Here is a 14810-nt window from a genome sequence, read left to right as displayed (position 1 = left end):
CGGGGGGCGCCTGGCGCTGGGGGAGGGAGGGGCGGGGCGGGGGGCGCCTGGCGCTGGGGAGGGGCGGGGAGGAGACGCCCCGGGGCTGTGCGCGGCTCTGTGGCCCTTCCTTGGCCGCCCGGGAGAGCAAACCCAGCCCAGCCCCCGCCCCTGCGCTGGCGGCGCGGGAGCCCGAGCCGGAGCCGGAGCCGGAGCCGGGGCTGCCCCAGCGCTTGGCCCGGCCCGGTGCTCCCCTGGCGCTGGCGCTGGCGGGCCGATCCCCCGGGGCCGGGGGCGCTCAGCGGCGCGGACGCTGCGCCCCGGGGCTGCCCGGCTTCCTCTGGCGGGGCTGGGCGGTGGGGAGGCCGCAGCCGCCTGCCGGATGCCCGCCCTGCGCCTGCTGCTCTGGGCGGTGCTGCTGCCCCCGGGGCTCGCCGGCGCCCTGGCCAGCCGGGGCTCGCCCTGGAGACCCTGCACAGGTAGGAGCTGCGGCCCGGGCAGGCGCTGGGGTCCCAGGCTGGGGCCCGCAGAAATCCCCGGCCCTCGCGGGGGCACCGGGACCAGGCGCTGCAAAAAGCAGCCGGCGAGGAGCCAGGTGGAGCTGCCTGCGGCGAGGGGGGCTGGGGACGCCTGGCTCTGTAGGAGGCGGGGCCGGGCTCGGGGGGGCAGGGCTCGGGGGCTGCGGGGCTGGGGGGGCAGGGCTCGGGGGGCAGGGCACAGGGGCTGCGGGGCTGGGGGGGCAGGGCTCGGGGGGCAGGGCACAGGGGCTGCGGGGCTGGCGGGGCAGGGCTCGGGGGGCAGGGCACAGGGGCTGCGGGGCTGGGGGGGCAGGGCTCGGGGGGCAGGGCCCAGGGGCTGCGGGGCTCGGGGGGGCAGGGCTCGGGGGCTGCGGGGCTGGGGGGGCAGGGCTCGGGGGGCAGGGCACAGGGGCTGCGGGGCTGGGGGGGCAGGGCTCGGGGGGCAGGGCACAGGGGCTGCGGGGCTGGGGGGGCAGGGCTCGGGGGGCAGGGCACAGGGGCTGCGGGGCTGGCGGGGCAGGGCTCGGGGGCTGCGGGGCGCGGGGGGCTGGCCAGCTTGTGGGACACGTGGGGCGCAGGTGGCTGGCCTGGCGGCGCAGGACTTGGGTGGGCAGCTGGCCGGCGGCTTCGGTGGGTGGCTGGGAGCAAGCAGCTGGTCCCAGCAGCAGGGGGCTCGAGCGGCCGGCGGGGAGAGCAGGTGGCTGGCCCCACAGTGTGGGGCTCGGGCGGGCGGCTCTGGCAGCGCAGGGCCCGGGGAGGGGGCAGGCAGGTGGGGCAGGCAGGTGGGGCAGGGCTCAGGGGAGGGGGCAGGCAGGGGGGGCAGGGCTCGGGGGAGGGGGCAGGCAGGTGGGGCAGGGCTCGGGGGGCAGGCAGGTGGGGCAGGGCTCGGGGGAGGGGGCAGGCGGCTGGGGCAGGGCTCAGGGGAGGGGGCAGGCGGCTGGGGCAGGGCTCGGGGGAGGGGGCAGGCGGCTGGGGCAGGGCTCGGGGGAGGGGGCAGGCAGGTGGGGCAGGGCTCGGGGGAGGGGGCAGGCGGCTGGGGCAGGGCTCGGGGGAGGGGGCAGGCGGCTGGGGCAGGGCTCGGGGGCGGGGGCAGGCGGCTGGGGCAGGGCTCGGGGGGCAGGCGGCTGGGGCAGGGCTCGGGGGAGGGGGCAGGCGGCTGGGGCAGGGCTCGGGGGAGGGGGCAGGCTCCTGGCCAGCGCGGGCTGCCCCAGGAAAACCATTTGTTCATTTTTAATTTTGAATAACGTTTTCCTATGAAGTTTGCGCGGTGGGTGTGGAGGAGAAGTGGGAGTGTTGGTCTGGGGTGGGGGGGGGGTTTGATGCCAGTGAAGAAGGGGCGGGGGGGGGCTCGGGGGAGGCCGGGTCCAGGGGCTGCGGGGGTGAGGGCGCCTCAAAACTCAAGAGGGGGCGCGATGCTGAGCAGTCCGGGAACTGCTGGTCTCCCCCATCCCCGCAGGTGTCTGTGTCTGTCCGACCTGCTCCTAAACAGAGTCATAGAACAGCAGGACTGGAAGGGACCTCGAGAGGCCGTCGAGTCCAGCCCCCTGCCCCCATGGCAGGACCAAGTACTGCCTAGACCATCCCTGACAGACATCTATCTAACCTGTTCTGAAATAGCTCCAGCCATGGAGATTCCGCAACCTCCCCAGGCAATTTATTCCACTGTTTGACCACCCTGACAGTTAGGAACTTTTTCCTCATGTCCAACCTAAACCTCCCTTGCTGCAGTTTAAGCCCGTTGCCTCTTGTTCTATCCTCAGAGGCCAAGAAGAACAAGTTCTCCCCCGCGCCCTCCTTGTGACGCCCCTTTCGATACCGTCTCCAGCCGGGGAGGTCCCCCCCCCCGGCGATGTCTTCCGCCCCTGGCCCGCCCGGCAGGGAGGACGCGCTCCCTGATGCCCAGCCCGGTCCCCCCTTGCGCCTTGTCCCGCCCTCGCAGGCCGGGGGAACAATTTCTCTCCCTCCTTGTGACCCTCGCAACGCGCCCCAGGCCCCCGCCGCTGCGGCTCTGCTGAGCTCAAGCCGCCCGGTCCCTCCGCTGCCCTGGGCGCTCCGGTCCCCCAGACCTTCCCGCGAGCGCGTCGCTCTTCTCCGGCCCTGCGCTTCCGGGACTGGGCCCCCCGCAGCGGGAGCGGCTCGTGTGCCCCCCCAGCACTGCCCCGCCGAAGCTGGGGACCGCCACCCCCGGGCCAGACCTGCCCCTCGGGCCCCCCATGTGGCGCCGCCCCCAGCCTGGGGCGCGCACCGACTGAAGCCGGCGATTGCGGGCCGGCCCCCCCTGCCCCGCCCGGGGACGGGCTCAGCTCCGCGGCTGTCGGGCGGGGCGCGAGGGCTGCACGCGTGGGGTTCGCTGGCGGCTGCCGGGCGGTGAACAGCGCGGGCCCCACGGGGGGAGCGGCCCTTGCGCGGCTCTCCTGTGCTCGCGGACACCCGGGCGCACCCCGCGGCGGCCCCAGCGAAGGGCCGGGACCGGGCAGGACGCTGCTGTGCGGGGGACGCAACGGGCCCGCGTCCGTCTTCCCCCCGCGTGCGGAATAAGTTTTGTGCGCGCCGGGGCGTGTGCGGACGCGCTGCAGCATTCCCAGCGCCTGCGCCTCTGCCCGCGCGCTCCGCCGGTGGGGAAGCGGGCGGCGGGGAGCCGGACTCGGGCAGGTGCCGAGGAGTGTGTGGAGGGGACGGCCGCGGGGGGCCCAGCTGGGCAGGGCGGGCGTTGAGCGCACGGTGGGGCTGGAGCTGAGCCAGGGCCTGGGGCTGGGCCGGACATTGAGTGGAACGGGCTCGGAGGGGGCAGCGGGTGCGGGAGCAGCGAAGGGCCGGTGCGGAGACGGAGCTGTCGGCCTGCCCCGTCCCTCCCTTGGGGTCTGCCCAGCCCGAAGCCCCGGGGCCGCCCTGCAGGCGGGGCTGGCGGAGTCTGCTCCAGCCGGGCTGGTGCTGAGGGACTGGAGGGACACCGCGCACGTTGCGTTGCTGCTACGCCAGGTGAGCGTCGCCCGGGCGCTCTTGCTCTGCGGACCGGGCACAGCCCCACACAGTCTAAACCACCTGGGGGAACAGAGGTGAGGCCGGAGCCGTGAGCCCGAATTCCCCGCGTCGCGCCCGGAGCCTTTCGGGGCAGGCTGTGCCGGGACCCCGCTGGAGTGAGTCACCGCGGCTCTCGCGGGGCGCCTGCTGCGGGTGCTGACGGTGCGCAGCGCTGCCGAGCTTTGCCAGCACCGACGGCCCCGGGCGGTGCGCGAGCCGCTGCTCCTCCCGCCTCGCAGCTGGGGAAACTGAGGCAGGTCCTGGGCGCTCGCAGAGCCTAAGGCAGCGCGGGGGCGGGAGCTGGACCTCCGGGTGCAGCCCTGCCCGGGCAGCGCTCGCTGAGTGTGTCCAGCGCCGGGGGGCTCTGGGCTCCCCACGGCTCTACGCCTGCCTGGGGGCAGGAGCCCCTGAGGGCTGGGAAGAGACCGGGCTTTTCAGCTCAGCGCCGCCGGGGCACCGCTCAGCTCTGGGGGGCTTGGATGGCGGGGAGGATAACAACCTACTACACCTGCGGGCAGCGCGGGCCTGCTGCTTCACCAAGAGGGCCCTGGCGCGATGCGCTCTCTGACTTCCCCTGTGCTTCGGGGCAGCGGCCGGCAAAGCGCAGGACTAGGGCTGCTGCGTCGACAGCCGGTTTGTCTGTGCGCTCTGGGCTGGGCGCGCTGGGGCCGCTGGTAACCGCGGGGGAGCCGGGCTGCCTGGCGGGGACCCAGCCCTGCGGGGGCAGAGTAAAGGAGGCGGAGCGGAACAGGACGGGGGTTCCGCAGCGCTATCGCTGCCGGCGGTGGAGCCGGTGACTCCGCAGGCGGTTACCTCGTGGGCAAGGCGGTTAAACATCCCACCCGTGACGCCTTCGCGCGGGGTCGCTTTCCACGTCAGCGCGGGCCGGGATTTCCGCGCCGGGCAAGTGTCCCGAGCTGCGGCTTCGCCTCCCGCCTCGGGCGCAAAGCCGATGCGGCGGGTGGGGCTCGGCCCGGGCGGAGACTCGGGCCTCTGGGCGGCTCTGGCGCCTTGTGGGAGCTTCGTGGGCCCGTCCTGCTCCCTGCCCTGCGTTGGTGCTGCGCCGCGCAGCCTGGGGCCCTGCGCCGGGACCCGGGCGGCTGAGGGCGCTGCGGGAGTAACGCGGCGGCTTCGAAACCGACCAGACGCCCTGCGGCACCTGCGAGCCTCCCGGGCCCCCTTTGTCTTTGCCCACGAAAGCGCCTGAGCCGGACGATCCGAGCGCCGCGGGGCTTCTCCTCCTGCACTGAACACACACGAACCCGCCGCCTCTCCGGGGCTTGTCAGCGCCTTGTCCCCCCCCCCCAGGCACAGAACCGCCCCCCGCAGGTGCTGCCTCGCGGGGACCACGTCGGTCCCAGGTCCGAGGGAGACGGGGCGGGCGAGGCGGGGCTGCTTACGGGACCAGCTGGCGAGAGAGACAAACGTGCCCGCTGAAGGCCCATCCTGCCTCAAACGGAGCGGCCGTGGCTGGCTGCCCTGCGCCGAAAGCCGCGCCCGGCCAGTCGCTGACGCTCGGCCGTGCGCCTCCGGCTCCTTGCTGGGGCGCGCAGGCAGCCCCTCGCTCTGCGGGATGGGAGAGCAGCCCGCTGGCGGGATCCGTAGGTGGCCAAAGGGCTGGGCCCTGCGCAGCCGTTGCTCCAGGGCTCGGGGGGTTTGCGGCGGTCCCCCGCAGAGGGGAGCGGAACCACACCGCGCCGGGCGGAGAGCGAGGGGCAGGGCGGGTGTCACACCCTGAGCGCAAGCGGCGTCCGGATGCCCCCGCGCAAGCGAGCGCAGAGCCGGCACCCTCCGCGGGGAGCTGCCCGGCGGCAGGAGAGCTCCGCAGCCCGCGTTTGGCCCCGGGAGAAGCCGGGAGGTCGCTGCCGAGCCCCGCGGCGGGGCCAGGGCGCAGCGGAGTCCAACGGGCCCGGCCGGGACACGCTTTGGGACGGGTCCCGCTAATTTCTTCCAGCCGCGAGCGGAATGAATTTTGTTGCGTTCCCCGGGGCCTGCGCGGACGCGCACCACCCGCGTCTCCCCCGGGCGGGCGCCGGAGCGCTCGGCTCGCCGAGCCAGGCGGGGTCGCGTTATCCCGTCCGAGCCGCTGGGCGTTGCCCGGGGGGAGCGCGCGGGCTCTCGGCCGAGCCTGGCTCCTGCGCTCGCGCTGTGCCCTCTCCGTGGTCCGCGCCGCGCGTTGCTGGCGCACCCGGTGGTGTCCGGGGGGCTTTCCGAGGCCCGCAGGTGCCCGTCCCCCCCAGGGCAGCGGAGCAGACCCGGATCTGCGCTGGGAGCCTCTGGGTCGCCTGCAGCCGGGCCGTGGGGCACCGTGAGCTCAGCGCCGGGGTCTCGCCTGGCGGCCGCTCCACAGCCGCTGGGACGGCTTCGTGTCAGCCTCCCGCGCGTGCGGGGCCGGGGCCGGGGCCGGGGCCGGGCGTCGCGCTCAGAAGGACCCTCCGATCCGCTCGCCTGGCTGGGGCTGGGGCTGGGGCTGGGGCTGGGGCTGGGGCTGGCGGAGTCGGAGCGCGGCTGGGGGGCTGCGCCGGTGCCGGAGCAGCGCGCCGCGGGCCGGGAGTCTGGCTCTGGCTCCCCGGATGGGGGGGTTCTCGCGTGTCGGCTGCAGCGGGGGTGCGGTGCCAGCTCCTGGAGCAACCCCTCAAGCAGCCGGGCTCCTGGGCCGCCCCAGGGCTAGCGATCAGGCGCCGCAGCTCGGCCGGAGGCTTTGCCTGTCAGCCCACTGGCTCCCACGCCGGGCTCCGGCCAGCCCCGAGCCCCTTAATTCTTCCGAAGTGCCGCGGGGAGCGCGGGAGTAAAGCGCCCAGGAGGTTGTGCGCTCCCATCCCGGCAGGTGCTGAGGAGCAGGCGAGCCAGGCGCGAGGTGGGGGTCGCAGAGCTGCGGCGTGGCCCTGCCAGGCGGGCAGGGGACCGGACTGATGACCTCTCGGGGTCCCTCCTGGTTCTGGGGTGCGAGGGTGGGTGCGAAGGGCGTGGGCGGTGGAGGACGTCCCAGGGGAGGTGGCAGACGCCGGGCAGCGTTCACGGGCGCGACGGGTGGGCTGTGCGCCAGTCGGGCAGTGGCCATTGACGCGCAGGAGTCCCGGGAAAGGACCTGCCAGATGGGCGCCTCCCCGGCACGTCGGAGGTCCCGCTGTGAGGGGCGGGGGGGGCCGCTGCTCCGCCGCACCCCTCTTGCTCAGGGTGGCCGGCTCTCGCTCACCGCTCGGGGCCGGCTGACACTCAGGAGCAGCGGGCTTGGGAAGGAATTTCCCGGCCCAGGTCAGATCAGATCAGATCAGCAGCGACCTTGAGGTTTCACCTTCCCCTGCAGCACCTGGTGCGGGTCACTTCGCCAGGGTTCTCCGAGCGCCCGGCCCCGGCACGCGGCGGCCTTGCCCTTCTCTGCCTCGAGGCCTGCAGGCCGTAAGCTGAGGGTTTCACGCCGGTGGTTGGGCTTGGTGTGTGGGTAGCTGAGCAGCTCCCAGAGTGGTCTGGAAAAAGCGCCTCCCCCCAAAATCTGGGAGCAACCGTTGGCTGGTTGCCAAGTCGCGCCCCCATGTGTCCCATCTCCCCACTGCAGGCACTTAGCTGGGTAATATTGGGGGGGGCTGTGCTGGACCGGTCAGGCTGTGATCTGGGGGCCCCTGCTGGCCTGGACCTCCAGGAACGTGGCCTATTGAGGGCCAGACATAGACCACAGGCCAGGAGAGCAGTCGGGAGGAGCTGACAGTGGTCAGTCCAGGCTGGCGGGTACACAAGGGCTGGGAGCGGCGCTCTTGGGCTTTCGTATGTTACCTCTCCTTCCCCCACATGGGAGCCATCAGCCGCCCACCTCGCCCCAGGTGTTGATGACTGCAGCTCTGTGGGTTGGTTACTGATCTAGCTGAAGAGATCTGCTGGGGAGCGACAGCATTTTTTTGGTGCTCCAGAACAATTAGCAAAGTGAGATCAATCAATGGCTTTTGGCCAAGGGGAACTCCCCCACCCAAGTTTCGTTTTGAAAAAGTCGACACGTTTCCTTTTGACCTTTTAGAAACGCCTTGTTTTGGCCTCTTCGTTTTGAATTCATGTGTGCTCAACAAAAACACACCCAGAAAAAGGGGGGAAAACACCAGAAAACAGACAATTTGAAATGAAAAACTCAAAAAATCATTATGAATCCACCCAAAACGTCTGTTGATTGAAGACGAATTTTTAATGCGACAAAAACTTTTAAAAAATTGGTTATAAATTGAGCCAGCTTTTTTTCCCTGGTTCAGTACCCCCAATGGAAAACTCTATTAACTGTCCAGCTCTAGTGGTCTTCATGCCGTCTGTAAGGGCCACGTGCAACGTGAGTGACCTGCCTCTTTGATTGTCCGCCACAGATCTGCGCCCTCTGGATATTCTCTCTGAGGTGGTTCCGGCTAATCGTGTGAGCAGTGGGATCTGGACGTGCCAAGTGCAGGGGGCGCGCGGGTTTCAGTTCTCTGCATCAGCACACCGCGCCCTGAGCTTCCCCACTTCCCAGCTTTTCCTCTACTGTGACTTCTTCCCGGAGGAATTCTCCATCATCATTACGCTGAGGGTCCTCAGCGTCCCACCCAAGGTAAACGCCAGCCACGCCATGGATCAGGGGCCTGCACCCAGACCCTGGGCGTGGCTCCCGCCCCCCCGCTTTGGCAAATGGCCGGTACCTGCATTGGCCTCCTGTGTGTCAATTACAAGCTCTCCTTCCTGCACGTGAGCGCTCGGCTCTCCGGCGCCACGGGTGACCACAGGGGTTTGCATGCATGGTCCTCCCCGGGCAGCCGCTGCGCCCCCGCCCCCGCCGAACGAGCCCTTTCCCTGCTTTTTCAGAGGGCTGAGTACCTCTTCACTGTGATGCGGCAGGGGAGCGCCGGGGTGCTGGTGGGGGTCCGGTACTCGCCGGACACGCTGCACTTCCTGTTCTGGAGCGCAGGGCTCTCCAGCGGCTGGCAGACCCAGGTCGCCTTCCAAGGCATCTCCCTGGCCGACAGCCAGTGGCACACGCTTGTCTTGGCCGTGTCGGGGCACCACTTCTCCCTGACCGTGGACTGCAGAGCCCGCATTGACGCGTACGTATGGGAAGAGCCATCCCAGGGCACCTCTGGGGCGCGGGCGGGGGGCGGGAACCCTGCACGCAGGGGGGCTCTGCAGGCTGTGCCATCGCTCTGTCTCCTCCAGCCTGCTCGCCCCCGCGCAGCATCTGGCTGCTTCCCAGGGCCGCGCAAAGGACAGAACCCGGGCCGGGCCTGGCTCTCAAGCCGGGAGTCCGGGAGGGCAGAACCCTGCGCTGGCCGGCTCACAGCGTGCCCAGAAACAGCAGCCAGTTTCCCAGGGACTCTGCCCTCCTCGAGGCGCCCCTCGGGCAGCGGCGCTGGGACATGCTGGGTTCAGAGCCCCCCCTTTCCCACGGCGTTCAGTGGAGAACGGAGCTGGCTGGAGGCCCATCGTGGGGAGCTCATGGCTGTCGCTCACCCTGGAGAGGTGCCCTGGGCTTGGCAGGGAGGTGCACTGGGCGGGTGTGCCGGGTGGGGCGGGGGGAGATAGGACTGGAGAAGAGAAGGTGCCTCCTCGCGTCCATCTCTTGAGCACAGTAGGTCACACCAAAGGCCCGTCCAACCCAGTGTCCTGGCTGCCGCCAGTGCCAGATGCCCCAGAGGGAGTGAACAGAGCAGGGAATCACCAAAGCGATCCTTCTCCTGCCACCCATTTCCAGCCTCTGCCGAACAGAGGCCAGCGACGCCGTTCCTCCCCAGCCTGGCTAACAGCCATGGATGGACCTGACCTCCAGGCATGGAGCTAATTCCTTCTGGAACCCTCATGAAGTCCTGGACTTCACAGCCTCCTCCGGCGAGGAGTTCCGCAGGTGACCCTACGCTGCACGAAAAAACCAGCCACTTCCCGCTGTTCGCTTTAAACCTGCTGCCCGTTGACTTCAGTGGCTCTGATGTCATGGGAACAAATAAATCGCTCTTCCTCCTTCGCTTTCTGTGCACCAGTCATGGTTTCGTAGGCCTCTCGCGTGTCCCCCTGGGTCTCCTCTATCCTCAGCCGGAAAGGCCCGGACCTTTCACCTCTCCTCACACGGCACCTGGTCCAACCCCCAAATCCTTCTTGTTGCCCTTTCCCAGGGCCAGTTCCCCACCCACCGTGAGCTGGGAGGTAGGGGGAGCTGGGCGCCTGCCCGGCAGGTGCTCACAGTGCTACACACGGGGCGGGAGGGAGGGGTTTGGCAAGCGGCTGTGGCGTGATCGCGCTGAGGTCCCACGTCCAGGGCTGGCTGTTTGAAAAGCCGCAGGATGTTCCGTGCGAGTCTCCGCCGCAGTGCAAAGGCAGCAGCCTTGCAGCCGAGCGAAGGAAACCCTCTGGTGCCCAGCCGAGAATTACCCTGCGGAACTCCCTGCCCCAGGAAGCCACCACGGCGCTAAAAGCCTTTCGGTGGGAGGCCAGGTACGACCAGCCGTCCCGGCCGTGTCACGCGTGGGTGAGCGTTGCTCTGAGCCGGCCTGGCAGCTCCCGTTTGTCTTCCGAGCAGCCGGGAGCACGACTGCCCGAATCTCCGTAGGCCGGGCGGGCCCAGCCGGGGCTGCCCTGAAGTTGGCCGCGCTGCGCTCATGTGCCTCTCCTTGTCACCGCTGCAGGGAAGCGGACGCGCCGTTCCCCGCATCCCTGGCCGTGGGGGGAGCCACTTTCTATGTGGGCAGCAGGAGGAGGTGGAAAGGGCTGTTCACGGTAAGGCCGGGGCGGCTCGGCTCCGGGGGGAACCAGCCCTGGCCAAGGGCACCGAACAAGCCAGGGACATCTGGGGCCCTTCTTCGGGGGGAGATCTCGGGCCTGCAACTGACAGCTCGCGGGTGGTGCTGGTCGGCGCCTCCTTTCAGCTGGTGCTGGGTGCTGGGCTCATCTCCCCGAGCGCCGGCGGCCGGGACTAGCCCGCCCTTCTGTTAGGCCCTGCAAGGGCAGCCCCAGCATCGGAGTGATTCTGGCTCCTGGGCCTTTGTTTCCCGCAGCTGAGGGGCTGCGGGGCCCCGGCCTGTCAGGTACAAAATGCAAGTACCCGAGAGCGATGCAATGACGGGGCGGGGGCTCCGTCTGCCCTTGGCCCCTCCACGGGTACCGAGCGTGGAGGCCCTTTAGGAGCGGGGTTTGCTGGTTTCTTGTGTTTCTAGGCCCCCCGCCCCCAGTACAGCGCCGTCCCCATGCATGTTGGTCGCCACCAGCTGCCCGTTCCCCGCCGTCTCGGAGGATTTGACCTACCTAGTTTTTTGCGTCTCTTTCCAGGGCTTGCTGAGGCAGCTAGTTCTGCTCCCGGGGTCTGACGCTACCTCAAGGATGTGCACCAGCTCAGACTGGACGCTTGCAGAGCTCTCCACCCCCCGCGTCCTCCAGCATCTCCCCGTGAAACCGGCGAGCAGCGCGATGCTGACCTACCCCGACGGTCAGTGGTGCGCGACAGACGGGCTTCGCCTGCAGAGTTTGAGAGCAGATGGCGTTTGCGGCTGCACGGAGCACAGGGCACAGCCTGCTCCGCAAGCCACAGGAGCTGCGAGGTGTCCAGCGTCTCGGGGGAGGAATTTTTGTGTCCCCTTTGATTTTATCCCATTGCTTGGCTTGGAAACTTGCAGAATCGGCCATGGGACAGCGCAACCGTGAGGGCTCCCAGCGGGTTCCCGAGCCGCGCTTGGACGGAATAGCCTAACTTGCCTTCTTTCCCAGAGCAAGAAACAAGCTAACGCACTTCCTGGTAGCGCAGGACAGCCAGGAGCCTGTCTCAACGCAGTGGCACGTTTAGGAGCAGGGTCGTCCTGGAGGACTTTAGAGCGCGAGGCTGCCCGCAAGGCATGTGCCCTGCTGGGCAGAAGTGCTGAGCTAGACAAGGGTTACAAATGACGTTTTCTCCCCTTCTGAAGGAACGTGCCTGCAGCCTCAGCGCTGGTCCTCCTGCAGGGCGCGGGGCTCCACATGCGAGTTAACCTCTGGTGCCTTTGCACGCTCTCGCCTGGGGTCTGGTCCGGGGCACACCCCAGGGCTGGAATAGCTCAGAGAGAGAGAGAGAGAGAGAGAGACAGAGAGAGAGAGAGAGAGAGAGACAGACTCGGGCTACCTGCCCCTGCCCCGCGGGACGCCAGCGCCTTTCTCGCCGTTCGGCACAAGGCGGAGCCGCGTGCTTGACCTCAAGGCCCTCTGCGCTCACGGGCGCCCCGGGGGCGAGCTGGTGCGCCAGACGCTGAGCGCGTGCGCAGCTGCTTTGCCGGGGTGGAGACCCCCGAGCCGGGTGACCCAGGGCAGCAGGCTCCGGTCACCGCTTCGAATGGCCCAGCGGAACCTCGCATGGACCACGAGAACTGGAAGGGACCTGGAGAGCTGCTCGTGTCCAGCCCCTGCCCTCTCGGCGGGACCGAGCACCGGCGAGGCTGTTAGGTGTCCGGCTCACCCGCTCTCAAGCATCTCCAGAGATGGAGCTTCCACAGCCTCCCAGGCGATTTACTCCGGCCTTCGACCACCCTGGCAGCCAGGGCGTTTTTCCCAAGGTCCCAGCCAGTCCTCCCTTGCTGCGGGTCGAGCCCCCTTGCTCCCTGTCCTGGCCCCAGAGGCCAAGGAGAATGATTTTGCTCCCTCCTTCTTGTGACCCTTGTGATGCGGTTCAGGGGTCCCCCTGCGCTGCACCCTGGCCGCAGGCAGGAGTGACTCTCACTCAGCGGGTAGAATAGGAAGTTTATGAGGCGACAGAGGCCCAGTTTCTCACAGAAGAGTCAGTGCAGCAGTCAGAGACAGTCCTTCCAACCCGTCCTGGGGAGAGCAGCCCGAGGGGGGCCCCTCTGGGGTGTAGCTTCCCCCCTCGCCAGGCTGGCTGCCTTCCAGCTCCCTCTTCCCTCCAGCTGCTACCTCCCCCTCCCATTCAAAACCCAGCCCAGCTCCTCCCTCCTCTTTGTTCAGGGCAGAGGTGTTACCTGCCAGCCTAGGTTATAGCCCCAAGGTCATCCTCAGCCGCTGGGAGCCGCTCCGCTTGTCTCACACGCGTCCAGCCTGAGCCTCACACATGCACCCCCCCCCCCCGGCACCATCACACCCCTCTTTGGGGTACTTGTAAACGGCTGATCTTCCCTCGTCTGGAGGCCGGGAAAGCGACACGTTGGCTTTTGTTTTGCGTTCAGAGGCTGAGGTGAAAGTGACTCTGGGATGCCGACCACCCTGCACGCAGTCTGCCAAGGCCCAGTTCTGGTTTGACGCTTCTGGGAAAGGGCTGTACCTCTGTGACGGCAGCACCTGGGTCGCCGTGCTGGAAGGTAAGGGCTGTGCGACGGGGCGGGTGGGGGACAGCTCTGCCGCACTGGCTCACTGCAAGTGTGGGGGGACTCGGTCCTCTCCTCCTGCCCACGCCTCACAGGGTTCAGATAAAGGGTCCTGACCTGAATCGAATCAAATACCTCGGGGCCTGGGGGGCTACAGTGGCCTTGTGGGGCTTCTGCAGGCGACTGGTGAGCTCTCTGGGAGGTGCTGGGAACTTCTGAGGAGACGAGTGTGGAGTTCCTGTGAAACCCGCCCCTCGTACACACCCAGCCTGTGGAGCGTCACCCCGAGAGGGGCGCCCTCGTCTCTGTTAATCACCTGCCACCTGAGGGCAGTTCCCTGGATTCTCCAGTGACTGACAGTCATAGAAAGGACAGAAGGACTCCACTTAACCCTTTCCACAAGTTCTATTCATGGCAGGTGACTCCCGCCTCCTCCCCGCACCCTGCTATATAAACCCCGGATCCTTATTTTTGCTCCACATCTGATGAAGCGGGCCTGACCCACAACAGCTCACCCCACCTCATTAATACAATTTGCTGGCCTTTGAGGTGCCACAGGACTGCTTGGTGGGGCTTTTTGTGTTCCCACACAACCGTATCGCTAGAGGGATCAGGGCCCCCGAGGGTGTGTCCAGAACTCAGCAAAACTGCTGTTGATCTTGTTTCTGGACACCTAGTGTTGTGGTCCACGCCACCTCTTGTCTGAAGGCCAATGCTTGTCATGCCACTAGGCCACGGATGAGAGCGTGCTGGTAGAGACCAACAGCAAATTACCTTCCCCTTGGACCTTAAGCTCTGCAGTGCGGGAATTATGGTTTGGCTACTCAGGGCCACGCACACGAAGTAATCAAGTAGCCTTCCATTGAAGTATGGAGGACCATTAAATTAAAGCGCTCTTGAGTTTTCATTGACCTCCTTTTTTTTCCTTTCCTAGTCAGAGAGAAGCTGGACTACGTAGAAGACTATCAGAACTTGATGACCAACTCTGAAACCATGGGCATCGAGGTCTTTGTCATTCCAAAGGTGGGGCTTTTTGCAGCCACAGCCAATCGCTACACACCACCTGGGTCTGCGATCTACAAATGGACAGATGGGAAATTCCTGTCTTACCAAAACATCCACACCTACCAAGCTCAATCCTGGTGCTACTTCACCATAGGAAAAAAGGTAATTCCACTGGTAAGGTTCTTTGGGTGAGGCATCAGGTTATTGCTGTAGCTGGCATTGCATGTCTACAATCGACTCTGTCTAGTGTAGACCCAACCCAAATCTCCAAACAGTTACATCCCAGCTCCCCGCAACCGGAATTCATCGTCCTAGGGGAGAGACCCAGTGTGAGCGGCCTGTCTGGGCCTCCCTCCCTTCCTTTCTGCGTTCTCATTCCATGCCACATGGTTCTGCAGTGTTACCTGCCTCATGATCTTGTCCCTGTGTGGCAAGGGAAAGAGCAGATCCCTTTCTCAGTGATCATGGATGAATTCCTCAGGTCGTGCTGGGGATTTTGGATGTCTCTGTTGTGGAGGCCTTAGAGCGAGAACTGAGTTAGATCCTTCTTCTCTGGGTGGAGCATAGGCTATCCACAAGTCTCTGCCACTTCACTCTGTCTCAGGACAAAACTTCTAACTGACCCCAGGAGTACCCCAGTTGTTGTCCTTCGATCTCAGTAGATCTTCTCTACGTTGTCAGTAATGAGTAAGTAGGGACCCCAGCTCTCCAAAAACATGATAGAATCTTACCAAGAGAAAAGTTGGCGTGGATTCTTTCGAAAGACCTTTTAAGAAGTACGAAGATCTTGGCGTCTTCTCTGTCTCTGGGGCCCTTCCTGGAGAAATCTGGCATTTCCATTGGCCTTGTCATGCGCAGTGTGTCAGCCTTCCCAAAGCAGATCCAAAGATAGTCAAATATCTCTTGGAGGAGGAAGCTGCTGAAGAGTCCCTTAGATTGATGCCAAAAGCGTGTGCCTTGAGCTTCTCAGCGGCTTGTGTTCTCTTGCTCTCCTGCCTGAGGCACATCCCGC

General features: G+C 66.9%; 1 protein-coding gene across 1 annotated transcript in view; it reads left to right on the top strand.

The window, feature by feature from the left end:
* Nucleotides 1–361: 361 nt before the first annotated feature.
* The window catches only part of TSPEAR (thrombospondin type laminin G domain and EAR repeats), a 29190-nt gene continuing 14741 nt past the window's right edge, over nt 362–14810 (top strand). The window contains exons 1-7 of the mRNA XM_075004470.1: nt 362–458; nt 7862–8082; nt 8334–8572; nt 10142–10232; nt 10782–10938; nt 12656–12787; nt 13728–13960. Of these exons, the coding sequence (XP_074860571.1) occupies nt 362–458; nt 7862–8082; nt 8334–8572; nt 10142–10232; nt 10782–10938; nt 12656–12787; nt 13728–13960 (1170 nt within the window). The remainder of the gene's footprint in view (nt 459–7861; nt 8083–8333; nt 8573–10141; nt 10233–10781; nt 10939–12655; nt 12788–13727; nt 13961–14810) is intronic.

The sequence above is a fragment of the Carettochelys insculpta genome, chromosome 10 (genome assembly GCF_033958435.1).
Source record: "Carettochelys insculpta isolate YL-2023 chromosome 10, ASM3395843v1, whole genome shotgun sequence".
NCBI lineage: Eukaryota > Metazoa > Chordata > Testudines > Carettochelyidae > Carettochelys > Carettochelys insculpta.
Note: the sequence above shows the minus strand (reverse complement) of the source record. Positions and strands in the feature narration are given on the sequence as shown.